This window comes from Podarcis liolepis, assembly GCF_965112155.1.
Source record: "Podarcis liolepis genome assembly, chromosome: 14".
NCBI lineage: Eukaryota > Metazoa > Chordata > Lepidosauria > Squamata > Lacertidae > Podarcis > Podarcis liolepis.
In genome coordinates, this window is record NC_139569.1 from 38,468,341 (window position 1) to 38,483,635 (window position 15,295).

The 15,295-nt window shown below is 42.3% G+C and overlaps 2 protein-coding genes across 4 annotated transcripts in view; one reads left to right on the forward strand and one right to left on the reverse strand.

Annotated features, from left to right (window-relative positions):
• EFL1 (elongation factor like GTPase 1) overlaps positions 1-404 on the reverse strand; it is a 67,297-nt gene extending 66,893 nt beyond the window's left edge. Inside the window, exon 1 of the mRNA XM_083475322.1 lies at positions 327-404. Within this exon, the coding sequence (XP_083331448.1) occupies positions 327-351 (25 nt within the window). The 5' untranslated portion in view covers positions 352-404. The remainder of the gene's footprint in view (positions 1-326) is intronic.
• Positions 405-539: 135 nt separating this feature from the next.
• SAXO2 (stabilizer of axonemal microtubules 2) lies at positions 540-15,295 on the forward strand. Of its 3 annotated transcripts, XM_083475366.1 has the most exons (5): positions 5,140-5,270; positions 10,567-10,746; positions 11,170-11,372; positions 12,257-13,210; positions 15,155-15,295. In XM_083475366.1, the coding sequence occupies exons 2-5, from the start codon at positions 10,724-10,726 to the stop codon at positions 15,172-15,174; spliced, it is 1,200 nt and encodes a 399-aa protein (XP_083331492.1). In that variant the 5' UTR covers positions 5,140-5,270; positions 10,567-10,723; the 3' UTR covers positions 15,175-15,295. The 3 variants fall into 3 exon arrangements, with proteins under 3 accessions (XP_083331490.1, XP_083331492.1, XP_083331491.1); XM_083475364.1 differs by having other exon boundaries at positions 540-5,270; positions 12,257-15,295; XM_083475365.1 differs by having other exon boundaries at positions 5,270-5,369; positions 12,257-15,295.

The following is a 15,295-nucleotide window of genomic DNA, read 5'->3' on the forward strand; positions in this document are numbered from 1 at the left end:
TGTCCTCGGCTAGGGTGCAACTGGCACTGGCAACGGAGAATAATAGCGGAGTGATTTACTGTCCCTCTCAAGGATCTGGCAGTACCTGTTCCATATGGTTCAGCAAATTCCAAATGATGTGTCAGGACATGCTTGAATGCTATGAGAAAACAGCATGTGTGCCATGTGGCTTTGATGAGTATACAACAGTAATCCTGGAAAAGGCATCTGTGCTTTTTCTACCATTTTGGCCAGGGCTCCTCCCACTGCTGGAATGGTAGATCTCTTGCATCTAGTGTAATTGGTTGACATAGACACTTCTGAGCAGATGGAGCAAAATTACTCACCCTCAGAGGAGGCTGCCTGTTGCATCTCTTTGAGTCATCACTCACTCTAGGCTTGCTTCCTTTTGCTCAGGAGGTAGGTCTAGAAATAACAGCAGCCAGCTTTGATGAGCTAACCTAGACATGACATTAAATGTATTTCTGCATTTAACAGATACATTTGTTAAAATACAAATAGCACATGCTGTGTTGGGGGCTGATTATTACTAGGCATGTGGGTGGGGGGAATTTTCCCTTTCCTCCCCTTCTGTGTTTCTGATAAAATTCCTTTCTCTGAAAGTGTTGTGCGCATTGCGAGAAAATCCCTCATGGACACCAATTCTATTTGCATTTTTAAAAAGTAAATATTCTGGAAGCTGCCCAGAGTGGCTGGCGCAACCCAATCAGATGGGCAGGGCACAAATAATAAAATTATTATTCTTATTCTTAAACTTTAAATGCAAATTTACAATTTAACATCGCATCTAGCTATTCAGTCGTACTCTTACATGTTCTAAATGTGAGCCTTCTGATGCATATGAATGAAGCGTGCCTTGCATTTTACACACACAAAGTAAGTATATCTTAGCCCGCTAGTGTTCCATGGAACTCAAAACTCCATTTATAAATTTCTCAGCCAAGAGGCATATCTGGATTAGGGCCATTTCTGGAATAACAAAGATGTGTAGTGTATTGCAAACAACCTCAGAAATGTGGCTGTTACTGGGGAAGTGATTGAATCCTGCGCTTAAATGGAACATATGCTATGAATTCCTCAAGTGGTTACAAACTTCTCTGCTGTACTGGCATCTATACCACTTCAACTGGCTCCAAGAAAAAAAATATTTTTAAGCCCCACCTTGAGCCACCTCAGGTACAATCTACACAGCTTTATGAACAATATTTGTGTTTTCATTTTGAGGTAAGTTTATCCTTCCAGTGGATAGTGGTTTAGGACTTAGCCAGGAGGCAGCAGGAAACAAGTCTCTTGAAACTTTTCCCTTGAGCCCAAAGGGCTAGTGTTTCTCTTGACACTAGCCTTCAAGCCACATGGCTAGCTGTTTTTGAAACAGATGAGCACTTTTGAGCACAGTTTGGGCGTCAGCTGCTCAAAGAGAGGGAGGGAAGCATTTACAATTTTGAAGTGCGAGCCTAAGCAGCCCTTTGGATCCTGGCCAATCTAAACTTTGGATGACATGACACTGGAGGAGGCAAAGGAGCTTCAAGCCAAACAAAGCTGTTTCCAAGTTCTGCAATGAAACACCACAGAACAAAGGCCCTGTGAAACATGCCTACAAACAAATGGTTTACAAAATGTACATTGCCAACAATTTTGTGGTCAATAAACTCTCAAGCAGATATTGATGTAGGCAGCGAACTGAATTTGCTTTGCTTTTGCAACAGCACTGCAGGTTTCAATGGGAGGACTTGTCGCTTGGATCTTGTTACCTGGGGAGTTAAGCCATACACACATTAGGGTTACCAAGAGGAAAAGAAACAACAGGAAAATATATAGGTGGCTTGTTCTTTTGCCACCCATGGAGACTCTACTTCTGCCCTAATCTCCAAACATTATAATTATTTAGCACAGTTGGGGACATTGACATTCACAGGATAATGTGTCAGCGCTAAGAGGACTGTATTCTTTCATATGATAAACACTAGCATTTACTTGGAAACTGATGAAGGTGTAAGGCATCTAGATTTTCTTTTCTCCATGGCAAATTACTCCTTCACCGTCTGTTGATGCTTTCTTTGCACAATGGTGATTTAGTTCAGCAGTTCACCACAAACCAAAAGCATACATGTGTGTGGCACATATATACCCTGTGCTCCTATCATTTTATTGCCTAAGCATATCCACATTATAGACTTAGGCTACAAACCCATGCACATTGGCTTGGAAGCAAGCCTCATTGAACTCAGCGGGGCTTATTTATAAGTAAACTTGTATAGAATTGTACTGTTGAACTAGCTTAACACCCTTCCCTCTTCCCTGAGAACATTTGGAATTAAAGTTTTGTGTTGAGTCTATGAATCCGTAATAAAGACTCAATACACTTTCCCAACTTCAATTCCCATAATTTTTTGTAGGAAATATATGGCATGGAGCATCAAATAAAACATAGTATACAAGTTAGTGATGTATGCCTTTTCAGTTTTCACAAATTAAGGGACACGATACTCCATTAATCATGCAGACAATCTGTTATTCTAGTACAGTACAAGACCAGATATTAAAATGTAATCTATGATATAATTACACAACTTTTTTTAAAAAAAAGTTTTTTTGTGAGCAGTAAAGGCAGCCGGTTTGCAGGGTGCAAGGCATGGCCAAAGTTTGCAGAAAGAAATTTCAGAGGCAGGTTGTTTTTAAAAACCACAAAAATGTTCCTGTAACTGCATTTGTGCAAAATAAGTGTTGGATCCCTTACAGCTCTCTTAGGAATATAAATATGTGCTGCCTGGTTTGAAATGATACATTCTGAACCTGAACCAGGTATCAATTACAGCTGAGCATAGGATGTTTCCATAATAAGATGTAAACACTTAATTTATTTTGTGTGTGTGTTTTTTTTTAAATCCCTTATGAGTTGCCGAACTAGTGCTTAAAAGAATAACTCTTCCTTATATGCACAGCCAAGAACTAGAGTGCCTTCACATTACAAATGTCAATTAGACATACGTTTTTGGCCTTTGGAAACACTGAACTATCCAAGCAATAGCTAGACTCACTCACAGTCAATATCCAAGAGCCATGTTTGTTCAAAAATGAGAACACAGAATATATAACTCCTTCATTTGTCTCCTTTTAGTATTTGCTAGCTTCTATTAGTCATACTCCTATCACAGTCACATTGCTCTACATTTTGCCCCTTTCCCACTGATCAGGGAAAAAGATAATGCCCCCGCAGAGAGATGTCTATAAGTAGGGTCTCCTTAGGGACATAAGAATTGCTTGCTGGACCAGCAAAGGTGTCCGTTACCCAACAGATTCTAGATAGATGCTCCTAGGGGTTTCCCCTGTCCCAGCTCTCAGCCCCAGCATTTGCTGTATTCTTTCGGTACATGGCAGTCCCATTAACTATCATGGATTTTCCCTTTATGCCTTGGCCTCAGTCATTTTGGAGGCCGGAGCAGGGATGCCAGCCCTCGCCTCTGTCCTGCTTGCAGACAGCCTCAATGGAGACTTCTCACCTAGAACCAGGCACCACCTTCGCAGATGGGAGCAGATCCGTGCACCCGATGGAGGGCAGGCTTGCAATCTTGATGTTCCCATAAAGCATGAGTGAGCATGCATCGTCTTAAAAAGCTGGCAGAAGGGGTGGGGGAAATTGTAGGGACATCTGTGTCACGGTCTTGTCCTGCTCCTAAATCCTGAATCGTGATTCCTGAGCTTGTCAAGCCTGTACCATTACTTGCCTGACTAAAGCTATCTTCCTTATAAGTAAGAGCCTTTGTCTGCATGTACTAGGCAGGAGTCAGGACATGCAAAAACAAACAAGCAAACAAACAAAATAACTTACGCATAGGAAGTTAGCACGTCAAGAAGACCTGTTGATTTCTTTTTCATGGAAAAAACCCCATTCCACATACACTTTTGCAGCTAGATGATCTGAGCAGCGTTTTAGGAAAGCTTGATGATTTTCTAAATTGGCCCAGACCTTGGGGAAGGAGTTTGGGCCATTCACAATGAGGGCTTGCTGGTGTGTGTAGGCGCTGAATATTGGATAAATGTCTGAGGAGGACCTTTGGGACTGGAAGAGCAAGGCAAATTAAATCCTTTGACCTATGCTGGTGGCTTATGTAAGAATTGCTAGTAGTAGTAGAAAAAGTAGTAACCATCGGCATTGTGGCAGAAAGGTCACAGTGCCTCACACGAATGGTTTAAAAAAGAGATGATAATAAATTCAGCACAGATATTCAGACAGTGCGATAGAACAAAAGACCAGCTAGTCCAAGGCTTTGCTCTCAGGACCAACTACCGACCAGCCTTTCAATAGTACTACTCTGCAACCCAAACATATACCTCAGTTAGGGAACATTAGCAGGAAGGTGGCAGCAGAGAGAATGGCTCAAGTGAACTACCGAAGTCACACTTTAAGAGGAAAATAAAACACAGTGTCAAGAGTCTATGTAAATAATTCCCCTGTGTAAAGAATGGAGGGTCTATCACAGCTATATGGGAACCTCTGTCCCTCCAAACATTGCTGAATTAATCATCCTATGCTTCCTGGGGTTCATGTAGCTCAGCAACATGAGGAGGGCCAGAAATTCTTGACACCTGGTCTATCCTTACTTAATACAATTCATTAACACAACCTTGCAAATTAGCTCACAAAAGTGACTTTAATGCTAATCTGCAGGAAATTGTTACTAGTTCACTTGCACCCCAAACAACAGTTTGAAAAATCAGCTTTGTTTCACAGTACAAATGCTGTTTACCTAGTCACTTCAGTGAGATTTTCATGCATCACAAGCAACCAAATGAATGGTTTCAGCCTTGTTTCATTAGTGCAAAAAAGAGTAATTTTATTTTACAAACCTTAAATACTATTCACACATGGCAGTAAGATGTGTTTTTTCGTGGGAAGTCTTATCCTTTTATACTGGTGTCCTGATTTACAGATGATGATTGCATTAAGATGAAGCATGGCGAGTTACGTTATCACTTTCAAATGGCTCCAAAACGTTAAGACAGTTGGTGGGAAGTTCAATCTTAAAGTGAGATTTAGACTTAAAAACCAAACTGCTTTCAGAAGAAGGTTTTTCAGAGAGTGTAAAAGTGAAAGAGAAAGACAGCAAGAGGAGGAGGAAGAGGAGATAGAGAGAGAGAGAGAGAGAGAGAATGAGGACAGGAGTGGAAGTAGAGAGATGATGCCTTCCTTCTGATGTCACAATCCATCGGCTCTCTAACAATAAAGCAAACCATGACAACTGCAGAAGGACAAGCGAGGAGAAAAGGAGGTGAGACCATTTTGATTGCTGAATATTTCAACTCGTAGGTACATAGTAAGCTTTTGAAAATGTCTCCTTGAACGTGATTGTAGGCAAACATGGGGACAGGTGAGCTGTCAAGATCCAAAGGCCACAAAAATGCATCCCTGTATCTGAAAGGCCACTATGCCATATTGGGCCAGGAGCCTTTGGGCTTCATCCGATGTTGGTGTCAGGGTTGCGAAGTGACTGCTCCATGAAGGCAAAGAGAAATAGCCTAAAGAACTGGCTTTGTCCTGCCTTCTCAAAGCTATTAATGACAGGCTTCGGAAGCCGCCACCTTTTCCACTGCCCAGCAGCAGAGACAGCCTTATAAATAAAGTCCAGAGCCTCTAGCTCTAGCATCTTCAATGCACACTTTACTTTGTGTGTTGAAGATGCTTCTCTTGCCCTGGCATTTGACGGTTAAGGTTTTTTGGTTATCTTTATTGTTTTATAACTAATGGTTTTATCTGGTTTTGCCATTGCATACTCTAATGTCAGGACGCGGGTGGCACTGTAGTCTAAACCACAGAGCCTAGGGCTTGCCGACTGGAAGGTCGGCAGTTCAAATCCCCGCAATGGGGTGAGCTCCCGTTGCTTGGTCTGTGCTCCTGCCAACCTAGCAGTTTGAAAGCACATCAAAGTGCAAGTAGATAAATAGGTACTGCTCCAGCGGGAAGGTAAACGGCATTTCCATGCGCTGTTCTGGTTTGCCAGAAGCGGCTTAGTCATGCTGGCCACATGACCTGGAAGCTGTCTGTGGACAAACGCTGGCTCCCTTGGCCTATAGAGCAAGATGAGCGTGCAACCCCAGAGTCATCTGTGACTGGGCCTAACAGTCAGGGGTACTTTTACCTTTACCTTTACTCTAATGTCGTAACCTGCCCTGGGTCCCTTAGGGGGAAGAGTGAGTAAGAAATATTACAAATAAATAAACAAACCAGGGTGGCCTGCTTTACAGGGGACAGTCCTCTAACTCTCATCCATTCAAAGAGCTGCCGAGCCCAAAGATAAAGAGCCCTCAGAAGGGAGAACAGGAGGGGGCTTGAAGTTGCAAATAGTTTCTATGCATATAAATTAGCACATGCAAATTTTATGAAAACCGGTCTCTTCTTTATATTTTTTAATATTAGTTTTCCAATATATCCCCAATATTAGCCAAATTATATGAATAACAATTAATTCCCAAATTAAACAATTATCAATATGCCAATCAACTTCCAATTAATACATTTTAGTTAAAGTGGCTCCCTGCATGGTGGTTTGGGTTCATTTCCTATCTTATATCACTGCGTTCCACGAACTTAATTCATGTCGGTTACATTTCAGTTATAATAATAATCCCTTAGTCAACTGCTACATAATGAATGATTTCCATTCGTGATGTTACGATCTATAAATTTATAAAGCTTTGAGTGGGGAACTCAAACTATTATCTTTATTCTGCCCTGCATGTGAAAACTCTTATGTCCATGGAGATTCCTTCTGTCCATGTATGATGTTGTCTCTTTCACTTCCCAGCTGTTGTTTTCTCCCATCGTGGCTTGGGGCGGAACTGGATCTCGAAGTTCCCCAGAGATCTTATCTCTCTGTCCCTTGCTTCGATGTCTCAGAACACGTGACAGTCTGCTAGAAACCATTCTGTTTCACTAGTAAAACATGTCGCAGACCCTCACCATTTCCCCTTCAGCCTAGGAAAAGGGGGGCTGCCTTCATTATGGCAGGCAGGACCAGAAGTGATACACAGGTAGCTACCCTAATGGTACAAAGTACTATTGAGACCGGGGAGACCCACATTTAAATCCCCACTTGGCTTTCAAGCTCACTCTCTGCTAGGATAAAAGGGGGGGGGGGTGTACACTGCTCTGAGTTCCTTGGTGGGATATGTGGGGTAAAAAAGGTGATTAACAAGTAAAGTAGCTCCAACCTCCCGCCAAGAGACCAGGAAATAGCTCAGGGGAAGACTTCATTGATCCTTGCCCCCCCCCCTCTAGTTGGTTCTAGCTGCTAGCCAAGGAACTGATTGAAAGGGATGTCAACTTTAACGTCAAACTGTCAAACTGTACAGTACTCTTGATAATAGTGCTAATATTTCAAGGTTTAATGGAAAGGAATACCGTTTGTAATCTATCCAGCAGTTTTTCAAGAGAAGAAATACCAAGGACTCGACCTGCTCTGATGAGTCATTTATATTCCCCCCTACAGAAGAGTAAATAGTTGCTGACAGGTTAATCTTATTCCTGTCATTTCTCTTTTTAGAAGCTCTGTTGAATTTCCATGGGAGAGGTTTGGGTAGCCATAAATTGTGCTAAATCCTCCTAGGAGTTTTTCTGCTTGTCAGTATTAGGGAACTGAGGTCACTGGAGAAGCAGAAACCCGTCCAAAATACTACCATCCTAATAGATGCATTATTTTCATAAACATAGCAGCATTTAAGGTGGCAAGTAAAAGCTTTAGTGAGGAATATATTTTGTTATCAGAGAAGCTGTCAGGGAACTCAAGTCCTGGTGGGCATTGTGGCTTTTTTATAATAAATCTTTATTTGGCTGGTGGGAAATGTTTTGGAGGAATCTTGGGGCCTGAGAAAAACCCACCAGCAGCCTCTCTCTCTTTTTTTGTATCTGTTGGTATTTTTTCACTGCAGTCTATAAGACTACCTTAAATTATACCACCTGAAGGCAAGGCAGGTCATTGGTGTTTTTTAGAGTCACTGATGTCAAATTTTGGACATTTGGAGGAAGATGTGAGAATGGGACTCTACATGTGTACATCTATATTGTTGCTGTTGGCCATCCTACTTTCAGCTGAAAAAGACTCCCAGTGCAGTCTATAAATAAATGATAAGACAGTCCCTGCTGTCAGGTTCACACTGTAAGAGACATGACACAAAAGGAAAAGGGACAGGGAGGAAGAAGAGGAAAAAGCAAGCCCAGTCATTAGGATTTAGGGCAGGACTGAGCAAAGGGGAAGATGCTTGAAAGTGCCCTACTGTGTAGGCGCCATATATGTGGATCAGGAAACCTGACTGCCCTGGAAAAACAGCTGTCCGTGTGTAGAGGCCCTGTTCTCATCTTCCTCCAAACATGCAAGGAGCAAGGCCGGTGAGTAGCAGCCGTCTTCCAATGTACAGTGGTACCTCGGGTTAAGTACTTAATTCGTTCCGGAGGTCCGTACTTAACCTGAAACTGTTCTTAACCTGAAGCACCACTTTAGCTAATGGGGCCTCCTGCTGCTGCCGTGCCGCCGGAGCACGATTTCTGTTCTTATCCTGAAGCAAAGTTCTTAACCCGGGGTACTATTTCTGGGTTAGCGGAGTCTGTAACCTGAAGCGTATGTAACCTGAAGCGTATGTAACCTGAGGTACCACTGTATTTAGTATAGGTGTGTTGGGGAAGATGACTACAGAGCCCTGAGCTCAACAGCAGAACACAAAGCCTGTCCACAAATCACCTAACAGAAATAAGTAGCAGTAGTAAAGATGGAAATGACTGCAGTTCAGTTGCTCTCGAGTGAGCCTCAGGGACAAACAGTAGGGCATGGGAAGATAATTTTTGGGCGTCTGCTAGGGCAGGATCATATTGGTAACACAAAGTGATACATTCCGGTCCCGCTTGAAGAGATGTCACCATCAGCAAATATCAACGATGCAACCCGCTTTGGTGGAAGCAGCCAAACCTTCATTGAGGAACACAGGAATGCCAAATAAACCTCAATAAAGTCCACAGTCAGCTATACCAGGTTTGCTCCACTGAGAGACTGGAAGCTATTTTTATCCGGTAATTGGCACATGCCTTGCTCTTCTGGGCCTTTGGTTGTGCTTGTTATTCTTGTAAAAACTTTTCTTTTTTACAAACTTCAGTTTAGTTACAATTCGCTTTCAGTTAACATTTTTATTTTCTTATACATGAGATGCTGTTTGGCACCGATGACAAAGAAACCCCTGTATTTTATTTGCTTTCCCCTACACACACCTATGAGGATCGCATCCAAGAATATGATGCTAAAAGAGACGTTGGTAGAGTGGGACGCATTAAATATACTTCCAGGAGATCCACAAGTGCTGTCCGCCATTAGCACCCACAGTCGTAAACCACCAGGAATACCAGTAGAAAAAGTGAAGGAGGAGAGAGAGAAGGTTGGTGGGATGGAGAGAGAGGTGGGTTTGCAGCAGGAGCGTAGTCTCAAAGTGGAGCTAAGAGTGACGTCGCTTAGACAACATCCCACTTTAGTGGGGCCATAGCTCAGGGCAGGGCATATGCAGCACACCAAGTATTCTAGGTTCAAATCCATTAAAAAGAAATAAAAATCTCAGGGCTGGAAAGGGCCTCTGCCTGGTATCTTGGAGAGCTGCTCAAAGTTAGACCAACCAAATACTCTCTATCTTTACATTGGTTGCTTCCAGACAAGGGGCTCTTGAGTCCTATTCCCTCATTATGTTTCTGTTGTAAGCTACAAGTGTGACTTTTTGCACTATATGATTGCACTTCTTTACATGCACATCCCACTACGTCTCATCCACACCTGTGGGCGGGGCATAGTCCCTGTGGGCGGGGCCTTTTGAGGCTTGGCACACGTGCACTCTGATTCTGGTACTGGGTACCTTTTTATGAACTTGTTTATTATTTTTAATTGATCTTTTAAGTAGTGTTTGAATGCTTTCTCTCCAGTATTTTTATAGCGCTATAACACCCTAATAATGCATTTTTTTAATGAGGAGGGAAAAGTTTGCCTTAGTAATGTGGTTAATGGCAGTGACCAGAATGGTATCCTTTAATGATCTATTGGGGGTGGGAGCGGAACACCCTAACAGACTGGTGTTGCAGCACCATCCCTCTTTTTCATGAATATCTAGCTGGGAAAGCATTTTGGCATTAAAGGATTAAAATAAACAGGGTCATGAAATGGCAACCGTTGCAAAGGTTATCATTAGCGTGCACTTTTCTGATACGTCACAGCCCATTGCCCACATTAAAATACTGCCCTTTTAAAAACACTCTTCCATTCTTTGGGGGGGGGGAGTTGGGTTTGTGAGGTCTGAGAGTTAAGAAGAGGAAGAACCGCAAGGAAAAATTCAGTGTGACAGTGACTGGATGACATTATTGTGAGGATGCCCTGTAAAAAGTCGCATGGCTGTTCTGCGCTAAATGTGAGACAGGCAATGTGTGCAGAACAGCAGGGCACTTCTTGCTTAAAAGAGCTTCAGGGAGTAGTCTCAACTCTGGCAGCTTGAATTGGTTGACCATTATTTCCTTCATTTATCTTTGCTGTTGTTATTAAATCCCAGGCGCCATCGTTGCCCTCATAATCCCACCAGGATTTATGACCGTGGAGGGGAGTCGACCCTCATAACGGAATACGTGGACAAATATCCTCTCTATGGCAATATCCCTCCTGCCCAGAGCCTCAAGCCCAAGCATGAGTATCACACGCACGGAGGGAAAATGGAAGGCATCACAACTTTCAAGTAAATATTTTTCAGTGCTGGATAGACTTTGGGGCTACCAAGGCATCACAGGGAGAAGACAGAGGGAGGGATTAGTCAGATTTTGCTCAGGGGAAGCATTTTGATGAAAAACCGAGTGGTGAAAAAATTGACCAATAGCATTATTAGGGCTGTTGCTTGATTTAAGAAATCACAGCTGACAATATCTAGTTTTCATAGGTCCCTGAAATGGAAATAATATACATTTTTTTATTTAAAATAATTCAGCAGCATTAATCATGACCACCATTTTAATTGCTCCAAATGTTGTAGCCCTAAATGGGCACCAACAGCCACAATAGCTTTCAAATAGTTTTGTTTTTTTAATACTGTTAAGTATTTTTAGTTATATTCATAGCTGTTGGCTATTTAAATCCAGTGCTTTATGCTTCTCCCTGCTTCCAGGTCTGACTACCTTCCATACGATGTTGCAAATCGGCCTGTCCGGGTTCCAGCGGAGTACAAACCAGTAACTGGAGAGATGGACATGGGAACCACTTACAGAAGAGATTATAATGCTCACAAAATAAACCCCGTGATAATAGTAAAGCCTGTAGAGAGGAAATACAAGAGAGAAGGCAAAGTGAATACCATACCTACTTACCAAGGTAATAACACACAGCACTTTTCACAAAGTGAAGCGACGGGCAGAGTGGTGGCATGCCATGCTGGAGAGGTGAAGGTGGACTTGACTGCTGTGATGCTGTTCAGGTGAAATGAGGGAGACTGTTGGCAGTGGACTCTTGTTAAGTCTAATAAAATGCACACTGTCGGCATCATCCATGGGCTTTGGAGGCAAAAGCTTAATATCTTGCTTTGGCTAAGGCAAAAAGAGAGTCCTAAACTAGTTTACTCATTGAGTTCAGTGGCCCTAACTATCCATTGCTTAGGATTGGCTAGCCTTAAACCATTCCCCTTGGTTTGGGAGATGCTGTTGTGTCTATCCGTGTATCTTGGTGACACTAGACTCTAATCCAGCCCCACTGGGATCAGCTGCACTAAGGAGTTCCTCATTGAGAACTGCAGCCAAGCTGATCGCTGCTATTACAGCAGCGAGCCCCACTTTGTCCAATCCAAACCACACCTACAAACTGACTTCAAAGGACCCTGTTTACTTGTCAAAGTTGGCCCACAAAGGATGGAGAATTAAGGTGCTGGCTCATGAACCAGACCTAGTCCCTCACACCTGCAGTAGAGATATCTAATACAGAATTCTCAGCACCTTCACCAAATTATAATCCTTATAATTTATTGAGGGAAGCCATACCATTATTTAAAACTGATACAGGTAGTATGGGTATTCCTTTACTTAGCAATTTCTGGCCCAGAATGGTTGAAGGCAATCAAATACATGCCTACAGGTGCCCTAAGTATGTTGGCAGGGTGACACACCACTCAAACAGACTGCAACCAATCTATGCTGAGGCCAAGGCTATCAAAAATTAACCACCATAGCAAAATTTGTTAGCTTAATGCTGTTTTTGTCTTAAAGCTGACTATAGGGCCTGGGAAGTTCAAAGAAGGGAGACCAACAAAGTGGAGAACGCCTACCAACTTCCCACTGAAAAGTTTGGGAACAGCACCACATTTCAAGATTCCTTTTTCCCGAGGGAAATCTCCCTCCGAAAAAGCTTTAAGCCCACTGTTGTGACCAAGCTGTCAGATCAGCCTTTTACCAGTGTTACAAGTCATCGTAGCGATTACGTTCCTCATCAGCTGGAGCCACAACTGAAGGTGTCAAAAGAAGAATACAAGCCCAATAGCCAACCCTTTGTAGACACCACAACACACCGCTGTGATTTTAGAGGGCTTGTTGGCGAACTTCCAAAAAGCTTCAAGCCTGAACCCTCTAAAGTGGAGGTGAAGGCTCTTTTTGATGGAACCACGGAATTCCGCGATCGTTTTCAACCGTGGGCCATTTCCTTACCTGAAGTTCACAAAGCAAAAGAGTACGTTCCACCCACAGGCAACATGGAGTTGACCACCACAAGCCACCTTGCTTATATTCCACACGACATCAATCCAGCTGTCCTCATGAGACCAGTAGACAGGAGCAGGAGAAATAATGCCCCCTTTCAAGGGAATACAACAATGAGAGATGCCTTTCAAGCTTGGGATACCCATCGGCCAGAAATTGTCAAGAGGTCCCAGGATATTCCAAAGGCCTCTGGGAAGTTTGATGGCATGACAACCTTCAGAGCTCACTACAGACCACACAACATAGTCCTGACTCAGAGTTGCAAACCTTCAAAGATGGCCCTATCTAGTTCAGCACCTTTTACAGATGAAACCTTGTACCGTACAGAATATACGCCAAAGAAACAAGAGGTCTGCCCAGCAACCTATCCATCCCCTCCAGGATATGTCTTTGTCAACACTGATTCTCATGGTCACAAATTCTTCCGCAGAGTTTCACCAGACGTCAGTAAGATTGCTCATGCAAATGGTAATCATATTCCAAAAGAAATAGCAGTTGTATCCTAACTCCTAATTCTAATAGTTTGCACAAAAGTGTTCCGAAAATTATCATTCAGTGGTCAGAGTATTACATTAGCTCTAACCATTCTAAATAAGCCTAATGATTATAATAATTTTTTGGAGTGATCTGAGAACTAATTTTAACAAGACTGGTGATGAAAATTTATATAAGTAAAATTTGTGTCAATATTTCTGTGGAATCTCTTTTCTTCAACTGTATTACAAGACAACTGTTCATTTTAACAAGATGGGTGATTTTCTGGCAATATTTTGATGGTGCATTTTAATAGGATTACCTGAATAGGACTGCGCACTGTTCTTATGTACAGCAAACAAAATTGTCCCGGCTCGCTTCCTTAAAATATGTTCAAAGGGGTTGCAGCTAACAAGCAGAATGTGAAAGTTCCAAGTTGAATTCTTGATGTTTCTTTTTGAAGGATCTTACAGCGCAGGACTGAGATATAGCTCTTCCACAGACCTTGGAGAACCCCTACCAGCTTCAGACAAAATGATTTGGCTAGCCAGGTCAACAGTCTGGTTCTGTATAAGGCAGATGCTAAAGATTACAGTTTGCTGCTGCACCAAGTAGCATCACAAAACACATTTTGCACTAGTTCAATATGTTTATAGTAATAGAATCATAGAATTGGAAAGGACCCTGAGAATCATTTAGTCCAATCCCCAGCAATGCAGGAATATGCAGCTGTCCCATACCAGGACAGCTTAGCTGGATGCTGTTTAGGCTACATGTGTGTGTGTGTTTAAATTATGGAGGCTTGCTAGGACAATAAGAACTTCCACTTTTGATTTTCAAGACATTTCAGCATGTATTATTAGGCCCTGCAAAACCACATTGATAGATTTTTGTATTAAGATGTTTAGTCACATGTGAACATATTTTTTTGCTGCATACCTCAACAAAGGATAGTCTGGGACTGTTGGCATCGTGTATTGTAAGCCAATATATAAAACCAATCCAGCTCAAACTATGTCCCATTGGAAAACATAGGGCTTCAATATATTTATTTTACCATATTTGTATAGGCAGCTCCCCATCTGTGTGGGATTTTGCGTTCTGAGGTACTGCACACACCGGCGGGACACAGGAAAGCCCACCCTGCCAACCTTCCGGTGTCAATAACGGCATGTGCATCAGTGGCCGTGCACATCCCAAATGCACACAAATGAGGAGTTGCCTGTATACTGCTTTTCAGCTATAACAGTCCTCAAAGTGGCTCACAATAAAAGAATCAGATGTACAGGCAGATGGCACTGCCCTCACAAGAACAGATCTGGAATACTAGGTAGGTGCCGCCAATTTTTATGAAACAATGGCACCATGTGGTTCCTGGCTCTGTGCTCCTGGAACACAGAGGGTGGCAAAGCAGGGTTGGGCTAGACATTGGGGTGGTGATATTCATCCAAGTCCTCTTTATTACATCAGGTACTCTTACTGCTGCATTGAGCAGATGGTGTTAACGGCTACCAGCCCTTGTTGTTAACTTGTTTTGTGGTATCTGTGGGAGGTGCAGTAGAATTCTAGGGATGTTTGTATTCAGTAACAAGTCCCACTATGCTCAGTGGGACTTATTTCTAAGTAAAAGTGCTTAAGATAATAGTCATAACAATGAGTAACTTTAATTGGATTTGGGACTGGGTTGGGAAGCTCTTCCCAGATTATTTGAATCTATTTCACCTTAATATACATGTATGCCTGGGCTTATGTATATTACTAAATTTATAATGATAAACTTACATTTCAGAGTATGATTTCAGTTTTGATATGCCTGTAATTCAAGTTGTTAAGGTTGGTACCAATACTTTGAGCTATTGCTCCAGTGAATGCTTCGCATCGTTTTCATTCTCACTGATTGTTTCTTACCTGTGTGTTGCCTTGTACTCATTATTTTAGGGAAACCATTTTATGATTGAAGTGTCATGTAATCCCACGTACTGTATCCCCAAACTACCAATTCAGAGATCGAGATCAAGAACTGAATGGTGTCAAAAGAACACAATAAATCATCCAAAAAAGGAGAGGAAAAACTCCAAA

What these genes read in the sequence shown, in the direction of transcription:
- SAXO2 (XM_083475364.1), top strand. Translation starts at nt 10,724, where the DNA reads ATGGAAGGCATCACAACTTTCAA. An exon ending in GAAGGCATCACAACTTTCAA is followed by an intron (nt 10,747 to 11,169) that starts GTAAATATTTTT and finishes CCCTGCTTCCAG; the next exon opens with GTCTGACTACCTTCCATACG. An exon ending in TACCATACCTACTTACCAAG is followed by an intron (nt 11,373 to 12,256) that starts GTAATAACACAC and finishes TTTGTCTTAAAG; the next exon opens with CTGACTATAGGGCCTGGGAA.